General features: G+C 40.0%; 1 protein-coding gene across 1 annotated transcript in view; it reads left to right on the top strand.

Annotated features, from left to right (window-relative positions):
- The window catches only part of LOC146041947 (uncharacterized), a 68,313-nt gene extending 54,784 nt beyond the window's left edge, over window positions 1–13,529 (top strand). The window contains exon 3 of the mRNA XM_083161820.1: window positions 13,293–13,529. Within this exon, the coding sequence (XP_083017946.1) occupies window positions 13,293–13,371 (79 nt within the window). The 3' untranslated portion in view covers window positions 13,372–13,529. The remainder of the gene's footprint in view (window positions 1–13,292) is intronic.
- The last annotated feature ends 2,161 nt before the right edge of the window (window positions 13,530–15,690 follow it).

The raw sequence follows: 15,690 nt of genomic DNA, 5'->3' as shown, positions 1-15,690 counted from the left end.
TATTTGAGCAATATATACAATATATATAAACTACATGTAACTAAGAAGCATGTTTTATATTTCTCATATGTGTAAAATGTTTTATATTAAGATATGCTAATTTGATGCATGAATTGACTCCCATATGTTTGATCCAGCATCAGTGTGTGAATGTAATGTGTGTGTCTTGTTTTGTGCTTTGAAACAAAATCTTTCAAGTTTAAATTCCCAGCTGCTGGCTCTGTGTTGATTCTGCTAGTATCCATTAGGAGACATCGGAAAATGGCAACTAGCGGTGAGCATACAAAAAAGCCTGTAGTTAGCGTTCAACAGCATTTTCAGACACAAATTGGAAAAGACTCACCCAGAGGTACAAGTCAATTGGTTTTCACAGTTTTAAGACATGGTGTAACCACAGGCGGTGCAAGGGATGCAATTGCTATCGGGCCTGGCTGCTTGGGGTACCAGGCAATACACTGCACCCTTTTTAATTTTTGTCTGTATTTTTTTTTAAATAGTGCCACCTAGGCAGTGGCTGTGCTGCTTTCCCGTGCCCCCCTTCAGCAGCAGTAGGAGCAAGAGCTGAAGATCAGGTACATCCAGGGGAGGTGGGTGCAAGGGAACTGGTGGGGGAATTATGCAGCCCTTCAAATGCATTCTCTTCCTATCACCTACTCATCACTCCCCCTTACCCATTTATCTTACCCCATCTCAAGCCATACGCATGAGCAGCCGTTTCATTATTACCCAGCCTGCGAATTTGCAACCTTGCAATAAGGTCTGACTTACCCCCCTTTGCTTTACCATTTAATAAAGTTGTAACTTCTCCTCTGTTTTGGGCTCTGGATCTTTGTTATGCTTTTCTGTTCCTCCACGTTACATTCGGACAGCGCCTGCGATGTCCCCAGACCCCAGACTGCAGTTTAACACCTTTCCTGTCTGTTGTTTGATGATGCTTTACTGGTGTCTGGAGCCTCCTGGCTCCAGATCGCTTACTGCTGCCTGTAGCTTTCTGGGGTCCAGGGCCCTGCATTGCTGACCTTCCAAATAGAAAATTGATGTCAGATAAGAAACATTTGGCCCATCTAGTCTACATTCTCCACAGGTGCTCTCTGTTAGTCCAGTTGTTGATGCTGAAGTCATTGGAGCTGCTGTCCCTGGTGCTGAAATCCTAATGTGGTCTCCTGTTTCATCTGTTCTGTAAACTGGTTCCTGAGCTGCATTTGCAGTTGATATTTCTGATTCTGAAGTGCCTCTTGTATAATCTCAAGCAACGATGCAATGTTGGAATTGACGAAGCGGAAAGTCCTTTTTCTATCCTTGCAGACTGTGGGGCTCTTGCCAATAACTGGTTTCTCTCCTTGAAGCCACAAAAGAGTTCTTGGAAATCATTGGTGTTGATCTTATTGGCATGCTTGGAATATTTTCCCACTATTGACGGAGACCTTGTAATTGACTCATCTTAATTTGTTACGGGATGACCCTACTATATATCTATGCATCCCCAATTGTCAGGAGCGGTGAAATATTCTCTTTTCAGTTGATCTTGATGCTGTTCACCACTGTTCAGGATGGGAGGATTGTTGAAGTTTCAAAGTTGGTGGTATTCTTTTGAAGAAGCCATATACAGATGGAGAAGCTCCCATCATGATCTAATTGCCAACCGCTGCCATCTGCCAGAAGGACACACACACACAAGACGCTTGAGTGCCCCGTTTCGACAGAGCCCTCAGCCACCCTCTGCTGCCTGCTGCAGCTCCTCTGATGCCCCCAGATCCCCTCGATCCCTGCCCATCTCCCGGAATCGGAGAAGGGCAGGGAAGGTGCTTCCCGCCGTCGTGTTGAAGGGGATGCACGTAAGTTTGAAACAATCACCAGCTAAGGGATCTGGCAATTCTCAGCGCTGGCTGAGAGGCGTTCCATCTGTAGGTCCATATGGAGGGCAGAACCAATGGGACACAATCCATTGAGAATCACATCCTATTGGTCCCACCCGTTTTAACAGTGGGCAAGATGCTGTAGGACCACCTACTGTTTCGGGGCTCCAAGAGACTACACACAAATCCACTAGTCTCCTGCCAGTTGCACGCACAAACACAGTATGTAAAATAATGACTTGACACTAACTTTACCACGATAACAGTTTTCTGTTATGTCAGTCTGAAGCATTTTTGTGGTCCCACATGTATTGTTGGAACGAGAAATAGACAGTTTCAGGTAAATTTTATTCAAATATCATAAACATAGATCGTGCTCTAGACTCAGAATGAAACATTATTCCAAATGACTTCTAATTACCGAGAATAGCTGCCATATTCAGCAAATAACACAATGGGGAATTTTAATCAGATTTCTTTAATTGTGTCCTTAGTCATGTTACGTTTGCTACAGAGCTTCCAATTTGTTAGAATTATCTGTCCATATGCTGTCTCGCTTTGCATATTCATAATGCATTTCCAAATCAATGTCTCTATTTCCCCATGCTTTTAAATATCGGCTAGATATACTCACATGAATAGCATGACAATGGCTGGAGAATAGAAGATAATGCAAATGGCTTAATATAATGCATTCTGAATATTCATTGAAAGTAAACATCACCTCTAGTGAAACAAATAGGTATATTTATATATGCAGAATGCATTCGACTTTCGTTGTCTTGGAAAGAAACAGATACCATTTATAAATAGTTTACATGTTCTGCGGAAGATCTAGTATAAAAATAAACTCAACATAATATAAGTGTCTCAGGTGAAATATGGCTTTATTGTAAATTTTGCATTCACACATTAAAAAATACGTAAGCTTTACGTTGATTCGACCGTATATCATAAAAAATGGGGATCTAAAAATATTATGCAAATATGCAGTTATATCTATATAGCTTCGAGCAATTTTTGAAGCCAGGAAATATTCCATCATCATCATCATCAATTTGATGCTGAGTACTGTCTCTAAAAAAAACAAAAACGTAATACTTTTAAAAAGTATGTATGTCTAGCGTTCACTCTAGGATTTTTTTGTAGGGCAGGGTGCTGACCACCAGGCAGGGCACTTTTTTTAATCGGGAGGGCACCTTTTATATTACATTAGAAACAGACATATATAAAAAACACTCTTTAAAAATTGTAATACTCTGCTATGCCCATGACATATTCTATCGTAATGACAATAACACATTATGGCGCACACTGTAATGCCTCTTACACATTATACCACACACCATAATGCCCATTACGCATGACCGCACACTCCGAAAGTTCTCAGCAGGATGTAAGAGCGGTGGGGGGCAGCGTAAGAGCGCACAATGCCCCACACAAAAAGGGAAGAGTGCATGTTGAGGTTTTAAAAAGGGCAAGGTGCAGCACCCTACAAAAAAAGCTTAGAGGGAACATTATATGTCCCCCTTAAATACTTGACCAGCACTAGCGTTACAGCCTTAGGGTTTTGTTTACTAAGACAGGAGTTCTATTAAAGATGGGAAGTTATCCATAGCGAAGAATCTACATCTTATCTATTTAGCACCTTCTAGAAGATAATAGATAGAATCTGATTGGTTTCCAATAGCAATAGCAATAGAATTTCAATCTTAGTAATTAAACCGCCGAGTTGGTTACTGCTTAAGCAGGGTGTTAGCAGGAACGCATTTAGAACAAGTAGATGCTGTAAGATTTTCAAGAAAAACGTTTAATGATGAACATATAACTTGGATGACATGCTGCACTCTGCTTGCTGCATCACCAGCTACTGCATAACAACCAGGAAGAGAAAACAGGAAGTACCTGAAAAACTTTATCAACAACTATCAGACATACACTGACAATATCTATCTATAAGCACAGTTGAGAACAGTGGTTGCTATAATAAACATACAGAAGTCTAACACCCCCACTCAACTACTGCTTCTCAAACAAGTCCCATTCTAGATCTGATATCCTCAAACTTTGGCCTTGGTACTGGCTTTGTCATAATATCAGCTAACATATTGTCAGTCTCACAATATTCAAGAAGAATTACATTTTGCTCCACAAGATCACGTAGATAATGATGCTTCACATCAATATGTTTGGTTCTAGCATTTATCTTTTCACTGTTTGCAAGTTTTATACATCCCTTATTGTCCTCAAACAATATCGTTGGTTTTGCTACTGACTCTCCAAAATCCTGTAGTAACTGACGTAACCAAACAACTTCTTGACTGGCATAAGCTGCTGAGATGTATTCCACTTCTGTTGATGATAAGGCAACTGACATTTGCTTTTTGCTGGACCATGATATTAGGCTGTCTCCAACCTTGAACAAGTAGCCACTTGTTGACTTACGATCCTTGTAATCACCTGCCCAATCTGAATCCACATATCCTGTCAATTCAAGATTTCCTTTTTCTGACAATGTCAGGTTCAAGTCCTGTGTGTGTTTAAGGTACTGCATGACTCTCTTGATTGCATTCCAATCTCTTTGACGAGGTTTACTCACACGCCTACAAAGATGAGACATGGCAACTGAAATATCTGGCCTTGTAGTGGTTGCCACATATATAAGTGCCCCCACTGCTTGTCTGTATTGTTCATTATTGGGCAAGAGATCATCTTCTCCTTCCAGTTTGAGATAAGCTGCGTCCATTGGCGTAGTCACACCTTTAGCCTCTGACATTTTAAACTGATTGAGAATTTTAGTAATTTTAGCAGATTGATTGAGCAGAAAACTTCCATCTTCTTTCCGCTGTATCTGGATTCCTAGATAGTATGTCACCTCTCCCAGATCTTTAGTTTCAAAGTGTGAATTCAGAACTTCACTTAACTTTTTGATTTCTTAATTTTCTTCATGGGCAATAATCAAATCATCCACATACAAGAGTAGATACATCCACTTCCCATCTTCAAACTTGGAGTATAGGCATGAGTCTGCCTTACTTCTTGTGAACATTTCGTTTAGTAAAACTTCATTTATTTTACTATTCCATGCTCTTGCTGATTGTTTGAGACCATAGAGAGATTTTTGTAATTTGCAGACAAGATGCTCTTTGCCCTCTACTATATAACCTTCAGGCTGAGCCATGTACAATTCTTCTTCAATATCACCATTGAGAAAAGCAGTTTTAATGTCAAAATGCCTTACTTCCATATTTCTTAAAGCAGCTATGGCCATCAAGGTTCTGAAAGTACTCTGTTTCGCAACTGGTGCAAAAGTTGCATCATAATCTTCACCATATTTTTGAGTATAGCCCTTTGCTACTAATATTGCTTTAAATCTGTGGACTTTACCTTCAGAGTCATATTTGGTTTTAAAAACCCATTTACATCCAACTGCATGTTTTCCTACAGGTAACTCTGTAAGTTCCCATGTCTGGAGCTGTTTAAGAGATTCCATTTCTTCATCAGCTGCTTTAATCCATTTTTCCTTTTTATTAGTGGGCAGTTTTTGCATGTCTTTCCAGGATTCTGGTTCAGGTTCTGGTGCTGTTCGTGCAAGATAAGATAGTCGCTTTGGTGGAATATTCTTATTACACCTTGTAGAACTCCTGACTGGAGGTAGAGGTAATCTTTCCTCTTCAGCAGTAACAGGATCACTTATAGCAACTTCAATATCGTTTTCTTCTACTGACGGTGGTTGTTCTTCAAGCTGCACTGCCTGTGTCATTTCTTCAAATGTAAGATACACTGAGTTTTCATCAATTATAACGCTTCTACTTATTGTCACCTTGTTGGTTTCTTTATGTATAATTCTGTATCCCTTTTGAGACTCACTGTAACCTACGAGCACTCCTTCCTCTGCTCAAGCATCCCATTTTGAGCGCTTTTCCTTTGGAACATGTACAAATGCTTTACTTCCAAATATTTTAATATGATGCAGGTCAGGCTTCTTTCCATTCCATAGTTCATATGGAGTCTTTTCAGTTGTTTTACCTAATAAACGATTTTGGAGATAACAGGCTGTCATGATTGCTTCTCCCCAGTAAGTTGCTGGCAAATCTGCATCAAAGAGCATGCTCCGCCCACTTTCACATAGTGTCCGATTTATTCTTTCAGCGACACCATTCTGCTCTGGATTATACGGTACCGTAGTCTGGAATGTAATTCCATGTCTTTTCAGAATGGTTTGTGTTTTGCCACTCTTGTATTCTGTGCCATTATCTGCACGCATTATTTTTGGAAATCTTCCGAACTTGTTGTTTACTTGGGCAAGATATTCTTCAAGTTTTTCTGAGACTTCATCCTTACTTTGCAGCAGGTAAAGAGTTGTGAATTTGGAGTAATCATCAATGAATGTAAGAAAATATCTTTTCTGTCCTGGGGACATATTTTTCATTGGTCCACATACATCTGTGTGAATTATATCCAGACAATTCTCAGCTCTACTATTACTTGCTTTTGGAAAAGGTTTTCTTGTCATTTTCCCTTTTAGGCAGCTGGTACACTTCATCATTTGTGTGCAAGGATCAATTTTGATACCATTTGCATGCTGTTCTTGGGCTAGTTTTCTTATTGCTTCTGGATTTCTGTGCCCTAGACGACGGTGCCATACATGGATGCAGTTAATATGCTCCTGCTTAGCGGTATTAACAACTTCTCTGCACTTTAACTGATATAGCTCATCTTTGATAGTTCCTTCTGCAAGAATGTGGCTTCCATTTGTAATAATACACTTGTCACCTTTAAATGTCACAATATGTCCTTGCTTGGCGAGCTTTTTCACTGATAGCAGGTTAGTGTCAAGATTGGGCACATACAGTACATTCTTCATAAATATTTTTATGGTAAATGTTGGAGAGACTGGACAGTAAAGATAACCTTCCCCTATCCCTCCTGAAACCATGTAATGTCCATTAGCTGTAGCTATTCTTTCTGAATTACTTTGGTCCAACTGAGTGAAGAAATTTTTATCGTTAGTCATATGACTTGTAGCTCCTGAGTCAATGCACCACGCATTTATCACTGATGTACCGCTGTTACTATGAAAGGCAAATTCAGCATTAGAAGTGTTTCCTGGCTCCTTTATAGCACTGTTTGCTTTTTGCTTAGCATCTTGTTTCTTTAACTGATCCATTCTGGCTTTCCAAACTCTGCAGTCTGCCTTTATGTGACCAGGTCTCTTACATACAAAACATTCACGTGTTTCATGTCTCTGAGTGGATTTCTTAAAACAGTTCTGCACCTTTAATGCCGATTCTGCTAAGGATCCTTCATCCTTATTTGTGCTCTCAGTCTTGCGCTTATATTCATCCACAAGTTTGCCTTTCACATACTCTAATGTAAGTTCATCGTCTGGTCTGGCATCTAGCGCAGTTACAAGTGTCTCATAACTATCTGGGAGACCACTGAGTAGCAGGGCTGCTATATGAAAGTCTTTTATTTCTTCTCCTATGCAACGCAGACGCTCTACCATCTCTAGAGTACATCTTATATAATCCTGCATGTCCTGGCCTTTAAGCAGTTTAGTCTGATACAGCTTTCTGATTAAATATAGCTTATTGCTTAAATTTGCTCTCTCATGTACTTTCTGCAGCACATCCCACATATCTTTTGCACTGTCACAGTTACATATATGCACGATCTGATCATCATCTATACTGAGAGAGATTGTACTCTGGGCTTTCTGATCTTTCTCAGTCCATTCCTCTGTGACAGGGTGAGGTTTAGGTTCTTGTATGCATTTCCACGTACCTTCTCTTATAAGCAGCATCTTTACTTTGAATTTCCATGTCTGGTAGTTCTGGTTAGTCAGATTCATCACTGTGAATTTGGCTGAGGCACTGTTAATAGCAGCCATGTCTCTTCTGGGTTCTGCCTTTCTGTTTGAGTGCTTTTGACTCTTGTTACTTCTCTTTCTGCAGTCCTGGGCCCATAACCTGTTAGCAGGAACGCATTTAGAACAAGTAGATGCTGTAAGATTTTCAAGAAGAACGTTTAATGATGAACATATAACTTGGATGACATGCTGCACTCTGCTTGCTGCATCACCAGCTACTGCATAACAACCAGGAAGAGAAAACAGGAAGTACCTGAAAAACTTTATCAACAACTATCAGACATACACTGACAATATCTATCTATAAGCACAGTTGAGAACAGTGGTTGCTATAATAAACATACAGAAGTCTAACACAGGGTGATAGCAAGCATAGGGTAAGGATGGCCCTCGACCATCGATGATTCATATTTATTAGTGGATTTTGGCCAATGTAGAATACTTTTGCCATCCATGGGGGTGAACCAGGTCACTTCCTCTCTACGTTAATGCCACAGCATAACCAAATAGTTTATTTTTTTCCTCAGAGCTCCACCCCTGACACCCATGGAGCTCCGCCCCAGGCTCTGAATGGCCCACGGGCTATTTAATTAAAGAAAAGGGATTGTTATCCATCGCATATTATGCTGCCATCAATGGTTACTTGCACTATAACCATTGATGTCAAACATGAATGGCGGCCAAACTGAAGGCCATACTTAGCTTAGGGTCCCTTCAGTGTTGGATTTGGGGCATGCATAGCCCACTGGGGAAATGTCATGGTAGGAAACCTTGTGTAGGGATGTGGCCAGCCCCTGAGGGGGTGTCCTCCGCTCCCACAGAAGTTTGGCTAATTAATATAGAGCACTTGGTCTTTTGATAAATATACCTAGTAAATACTGCTTGTGCATGCATGAGAATGTAACAGATTAATAATAGCAATGCAATTACACCATAGTAGTCATGTGTGGTATAAGGTAACATGTATAATTTACATATTGGATCTGATTGGCTGGTGCATTTCACCTTGCACATAATGTTCTTTATGGTGATAGATACTACTTCTCCGAGCTTCATTCTTTTTACCCCTAAATGCTGCAATTGGTGGGTGTGTGGGGAGGAGGCGGGGCTAATATAATGCAATTCGGGTGATTTAATCCTGCATCCTCACTTAGATTACCAACATATGCTGCCATAGTGACGTCACGGAGTCCACTATGTGGCCTGGATCCCAGTATAGATGCTATAGCTGCCATTAAGCCTGTGTATGGACTGATGTGTATAGACTGATGCATAGTTTGTGATATTTTGACAATTTCATATCTGTGAGATATTGTTTGAAGTAGAAGCCAATTGATTTTAACATACTTCACCATTTGTGCGCCACCACTGTTTCATTCACTACACTATTGTGTAGATCTGGTCTATAAGGTACATACACACACATACACACAAAATCAGTATACATATTTTACCACTGACAGGCAGACAGGTGACAGTGCTGGCTCAGCTGTGCCAGGCTGGCAAGCAGGATTTCTCCTCCATGCTTCTTTTTTTTGCACTGGGAATATTTACAAAATGATCTATACCCCAGAGGTAACTGCAGAAGAGGACCCACTAAGAGAGGCAGCACCAGGAGAGAGAGCCAGCACCTCCGGCCGAACCAACTCATTCTTCCTCTACATTACAACCCATGGCTGTCAGCATACTGTACTGTACAGTCTGACTCATTATTAGTCCCTGGCTGATACGGTCATTGGCTGCCCCGTTGCATATTGAATATTGAGCTGCCTAGGTTGCCTATGCCTAGGGCTGGTGCTGACATGCTACCCCCTATCTGTGCCAGCACCCCTTACTGCAGCCAGATCCGCAACCCTCACTACATGCTTAGCTGACTTTAATTTAAAAAAATGCCTGGCATGTTGCCTAAAATCAGACTATGCAAAGGCATGGAAGGAGGAGCTGCTATGGCTGCGCATAATTAGAAACCTTCCTCCAGGACCAGTGGCCATTTTTGTTAATGGCAGGCAGGCAGCCTTGGCTCCGACTTCACCATTTCTGTTTCTGGCAGCCTCCAGTGCTCCTGCTGCTGCTGTTTGAACATAGCTGTATGAGCTGTGCTGCCGCCCCCTGGTGTAGCACTCAGCTAAGGCATGCAGCCAGTGCAGAGCTCACAAAAGCCCTGAAAAACCACCACTGTAAAGCTGAGCTGGCCCCTAGGCATTCCAAATGCCCTAGGTATCTGCATAGTTTGCCCCCACAACTGCCCCCTCGTCTCTTAAACCACTTTTGCTGGGATAGTTCTGATGCTAACCTATTTTTTGGCATTGTATATGCATTTTTCTAACGTTCCTTCACTTAGGTCTACTAAAACATAATATATCTCTGAAGTAAAATCAGAATTGCCACCGTAACAAAATCAGCAGTCTCTCATGTACAGGTACAATGTACAAGAATACCTATGGAATAATAATGACCCACTTTTTTCAATTAAATGACTGTGTCTTCATATTTCTTCTAAGTAACCTTTAGAATTAACAGCTTATAACCCCACCTGAAATGCCACAGATCAGAATATACTTTGTCTGATATTTCCGCCACACTCTATATATCTTTCCACTACAGGTGAAGAGCGTACAGGATCTGCTTGGAAGGCATAACAAGCAGTGCAAAGTGATGGGGCACTGGGAATTGGCCGTCGGAGGCTATACATAGCTCTTGTCAAAGCTAGTAATGAGGGGAATATCTCCGGAGATACGATCTTACGTCATAGAAGGTTTATTTTCAAGTATTCTGCACCAAGAACAGCATCTAATTCTAAGGTTGGGTGCAGGACATTGATAAAATTTAATTTAATTGGAATATATACCAAAAATAAAATATTATCTTTCCTTGATGTATTAACTTTGCTGACCCTATGCAGCATAATGGCAATTTATGTTCTACTGTATATTGTTTTACTATATTAAAGAGATACGCCACCTTCATATTAACTTATTGGCTTGCATTTACATTTCAACATCTCTTACTAGAACGAATGCTTTCTCTGTACAAAGTTGTATCCCATATACCAGGGCTGGGCAACACCGGCCCTCCAGATTTTAATGAACTACACATCCCAGGATGCTTTGCATTAGTTTTACTCTGTGGCCATGCTGAAACTGATGCAAGGCATGCTGGGATGTGTAGTTCATTAACATCTGGAGGGCCGGTGTTGCCCTGCCCTGCCATATACAGTAGCAGGTACAGTATATATGAGTGGTGCTTTCATTAAGGGAGCAAGGCCATAGTTGCCTACCCTCCTGGATCCTGCGGGAGTGTCCTGTTTGAAGTACACATCTCCTGCTGCCCGGCATTATAAATCAAATCTCCCAGATTATTTACTACACCCAGTGTACCAGCAATGAATTTGCAAGATCTGTGATTTTTCTGCAGTTACTATGACTGCTGTCTGGGCATAGCAGTCCCTAATGTTGACTCTCAGCAACCCCTATTAGTCCCCATGCAGCATAGAACACAGTCTGTGTAAGGTCTTCTTATCTCAGTGACTGCTAATGCTTTTTAGTGTGAGCTTTGGATGAGAGTAAGAATGTTTTTTTAGTAGTTTAATAGAAACATAGAATTCAATGGCAGCATAAGAACCACTTGGCCCTTGTCGTTTTTACACAAAAAGGACAACACAATGTTTTAAATTCCATTTTTTTACCAAAAGATGTTCATAGAAGTAAAAATGTACACATGGTTAAATTGCATTTGAAATGTATTGCATAGGCATCATATTTATTACCATGCATATTGTGCTCCGTGAGATGAAAATATCACAGCAAATACTGTAGTTGCAAACAAATAAATCCAATAATGCAGAAAGCAATGTTATTTTCAATACTAAATTCCCCAAAATGTATACTTAATAATGTTGTATAGAAATATCTTGCAACAAGCGGTTAGACAAGACACGCCCCCTCAACTGCACACCATGCAAATTCTACTACCTACTATAATCTCCCTTAAAGTAAGCGAGCATGGAGTTGCTACCCCATGGCCTCTGTATCTGGCTAGCATGGTGCCCAAAACAGCATCCTGCTAACGGTATTTGTTATATTTGTACAAGAGTTCTACATTTCTTCTTATAGTAATGTTCCTTACACATGCAACCCACCGCATTATGGCGCTGCGCTCCTCTGACAGATACTAGAGGTCAGCTGGACCTCTAGTGTCTCTCTCCTCTGAGGCGGTGGCCATTTTTGGAGAGGTCACCACAGACAGACACCAGCCAGTGTCTTCTGTCTGCTTCTGTGCAGTGGAGGAGGGAGGATAGGGGTCAGCCAGTGCACCCTCTTCCCTTCCCGGCTCCTGGACTGAGCAACCCTCTCTACGCAGGAGTTGGTTGTAAAGGGGCCCCCATAACAGTTCAAACTCCAGGTTCCCCAAAAAATTAGGTTTGCCACTGTCTATACAAGTCTACTATTTTTGAACTAAGCCTTAGATAAAGTGGACAGAGATAATACTTTGACGGAGAGTTCCAGCCAATCAGCCGCTAATTGCTATGTTACAGGCTGTGTTTGAAAAATGACAGGATCTAGCTAGTCGGTACTTTATCTCTGCTCACTTTATCTCTCTCCAAGAATCAGTATATAGACTCCTTTGTCCCATATCTGTATTTTCCCAAATCTGAAATTTTCCGAAATCCCAACATTTTTGGAGCGTGACTGAGATTGTTTTCTAATGGTTCAACATATAGAAACTTTGCTTCATGCAAAAAATGATTTTAAATATGACATAAAATGCACCTTGATGCTATGTATAGAAGGCGTATAGGAAACATAAATACATTCTGTGGTTAGACTTCAGTCCCATTGCCAAGATATCTCACTGATGTATGTCAAATATCCCAAAATATAGAAAAAACCCAAATCCCAAAATCTTCCAGCAGCTGCAGCTAGCAGAGTGACCTACTACTGGTCCCTCTGGATCCCGGTTCTCTCCCCCGATGCCTGCTGTGCGGAGATAACTGCTGATCGGCAGCCCCAGATTTCTCCTGCTTGTGGCCGCAGGAGAATGGCTGTGTAAGCGTACACGTCCCCTCACATGCTAGTGTGTGTGTATTCCCATGCCGGGGGGGGGGGGGGGGGGTGCGTTCGTCAGGGCAACATTTACCTGCTTGCTAGGCAGCGAATATACATAGCCTAGCGTGCAGGTCTGATCAGGCCCGGAGTTAAGAGATGAATAACATCTAAAAAAACAAAAATAATGAATTTTACAGTAGGGAATCCTCTTTATTACTTCTCTATCACTGCTGCTGTGATATCATGGACGTCATATTTAATAATAGATGTACTAAGCTCAGAGTGGAGAGTGATAAACTACCAACCATCGGCTACTAACTGCCATTTTTCAAACACAGTTTGTAACATTGCAGTTGGGAGCTGATTTCCTGGTTGTTTATCACTCTCTATATTAAGCTTGATACATCTGTCCCCGGGTCTCTTTTCAAGGCTTGCTACATCTGGCCCAGTGTTATTATATCTAGATCATATAGCAATCTAACATATTAATAAAACATATTGTTATTTATCTATTCCCAGATATTCTTCCAGTCCTTCCTTCAGCAAAGTAGAACTACATGTGTACTGTGATGCCTCCTACCAACAAACCCAACATTAAACGCACGCCGGAACAATGGAGGCCTGGTTGCAATTATTAGTATTGTGATAAAATGTAATTGTGATCCTAACTAGTTATGTCGTCTTAATGTCTTTGACGCCTGTTCCTGGGAAAACAAGAAGAATAATTGGCTGCCTAAAGGCAGAGATACAAATCATGTCCGATGTCTGCAGATGCGATTTTCGCGGAGATAATTTGGCATGAATTTTTAGCTTCATTAGGAAATAAAGTGTTTACATCTTGCTGTGAATATTGATTTACTTCCTATTATACATATAAAACAAGTACAATATTGCTGCACAAGAATCAGGGAAGAAGGAATAAAAACAGGTGGTTACATAAAATGTATTCAAATATGTTTATACAGTATATGTGTGTGTGTGTGTGTGTGTGTGTGTGTGTGTGTGTGTGTGTGTGTGTGTGTTTGTCAAGTACAATGCACCATTGTTAGGGGTAAATGCAGGATCTTTGTGGGGGGTTCCCCCTGCAAAAAAAAAATTGGCGCTTTTAGTAAGCCCTGCCCTCTCATTGCAAAATGCTGTGATTCGCGATCTACCAGGAGGAGGCGGAGCTAATATGATACAGTTGTAATAGAAGCTTATCATATTGGCTCAATCACCTCCCCATTGGCTACACCGTATAACGAGATAACTAGAAGGCACTCACCAGTATTTCAAATATTACAAATGTTATACCCTTAGAAAAACATCCATGTCAACATTTCTGCCTTAGCACAGACCTTTTAATGTACATCCTTCACACATCACCTTTAACTGTCTCTGGAGATATAATATGGCACAGAAAGTTGAAAAGATAAGTATCGGAAGACATTACATCTGTTACACGTATAAATATGACAAGCTTCAAAATATATTTTACTAATTAAGTTATTTATTAAGCAGCTAAAAGAAGCAGAGAAAAGTTATCGCTAAATAATTGTAACCATTTTTTCTATATTACTATTGAAATAAAAAAATAACACTGGTACACAAAATGTTTGTTATAATTATATGTTGCAGATACAGCTGCAATTATACACAGAATATAGGCTGTCTGCTCTGTATACTAAATTATGTCACAGTGTTTGGCAGCAAAACACTGTAGCGTTACATTTTGTAAGCAGATACAGTTGCAATTACACACAGAAAATAGGTATGCTGTATATCATTTTAAGAGTTCAAAATATATTTTGAATTCTGAAGGTTTGAAATAATAAAAAAATATATATTTGTTGCATATGTGCTGTACTTGTTATTGATTTTCAACAATGCCAAATACAACTCACCTCAGTGTACAGTAAATGGGCAAAGCATCTGGTTCTGGCTTTTTACTGGCCAATCTTATTCAGAGCTGAAAACATCCAACTTTTCATGAACTTCTACGCTATTTCATTGACCGAATTTATATTTTTATATATATATATATATATATATATATATATATATATATATATACTGTATATACGGGCAAAGGCAATATGCACACTCCTTGAGGGTCACCAGGTGGGTACTCAGACCATATAAGAAGGTTGTAGCTTGGTAATTAGAGGCAGGCACACCATTGCGATAAAAAAAATTTTTATAGTGGAAAAATTTCAAAAAGATCCATTTCTGCAGTGGAACAATGATAGATACATTAATCCATACTTAGCACACTTGGTGGTACATGGAATATATATATACATACATACTATCTATCTATCTATCTATCTATATATATATATGTATATATATACATACATACATACATACATACATACATACATACATACATACGTACATATACACATATAGCTTTTACATTTTGCAGCATTTGATAAGGTCAACTGCAAAATCACAAGATGACTTTTCAGCCAAAATCAAAAGTTGCAAATGGCATAACTATATCATGTACAGAAAACAAAACCATTTCAGATTTGAAAATCACCATTGAAAATATTCATAGAAGCAGTTGAAAAATATCATGCAAGGAAAAAAAAGAGAAAAAATTGTTCCCCCAGTGTAATCTATGCATATTTATTTGATTCTAGTAATTGGATGCAGTATGCAGGAAAACTCTATCAATCCTCAAATAAATCGATTTTAAACAACACTTGGCTACAGTAAAAACAGTCATTCATAATCTCTTACTAATAGTTCTGATTGGAATTGCTGCAACTTATTCCAAATTGAGTCTGCATTTATCAGTGCCCAAATCAAGGAGCACAACAGTCCCTGTAGAGGGACCCAAACATTTTCAGTAAGGAGCGCCTGAGGTTACACACAAGAAATGATCCTTCATTAATGTACGGTAAGATGTAAGCTTGACATTCCTGTGCAC

Source organism: Crinia signifera, chromosome 19, assembly GCF_055691185.1.
Source record: "Crinia signifera chromosome 19, ASM5569118v1, whole genome shotgun sequence".
Lineage (NCBI taxonomy): Eukaryota > Metazoa > Chordata > Amphibia > Anura > Myobatrachidae > Crinia > Crinia signifera.
Note: the sequence above shows the minus strand (reverse complement) of the source record. Positions and strands in the feature narration are given on the sequence as shown.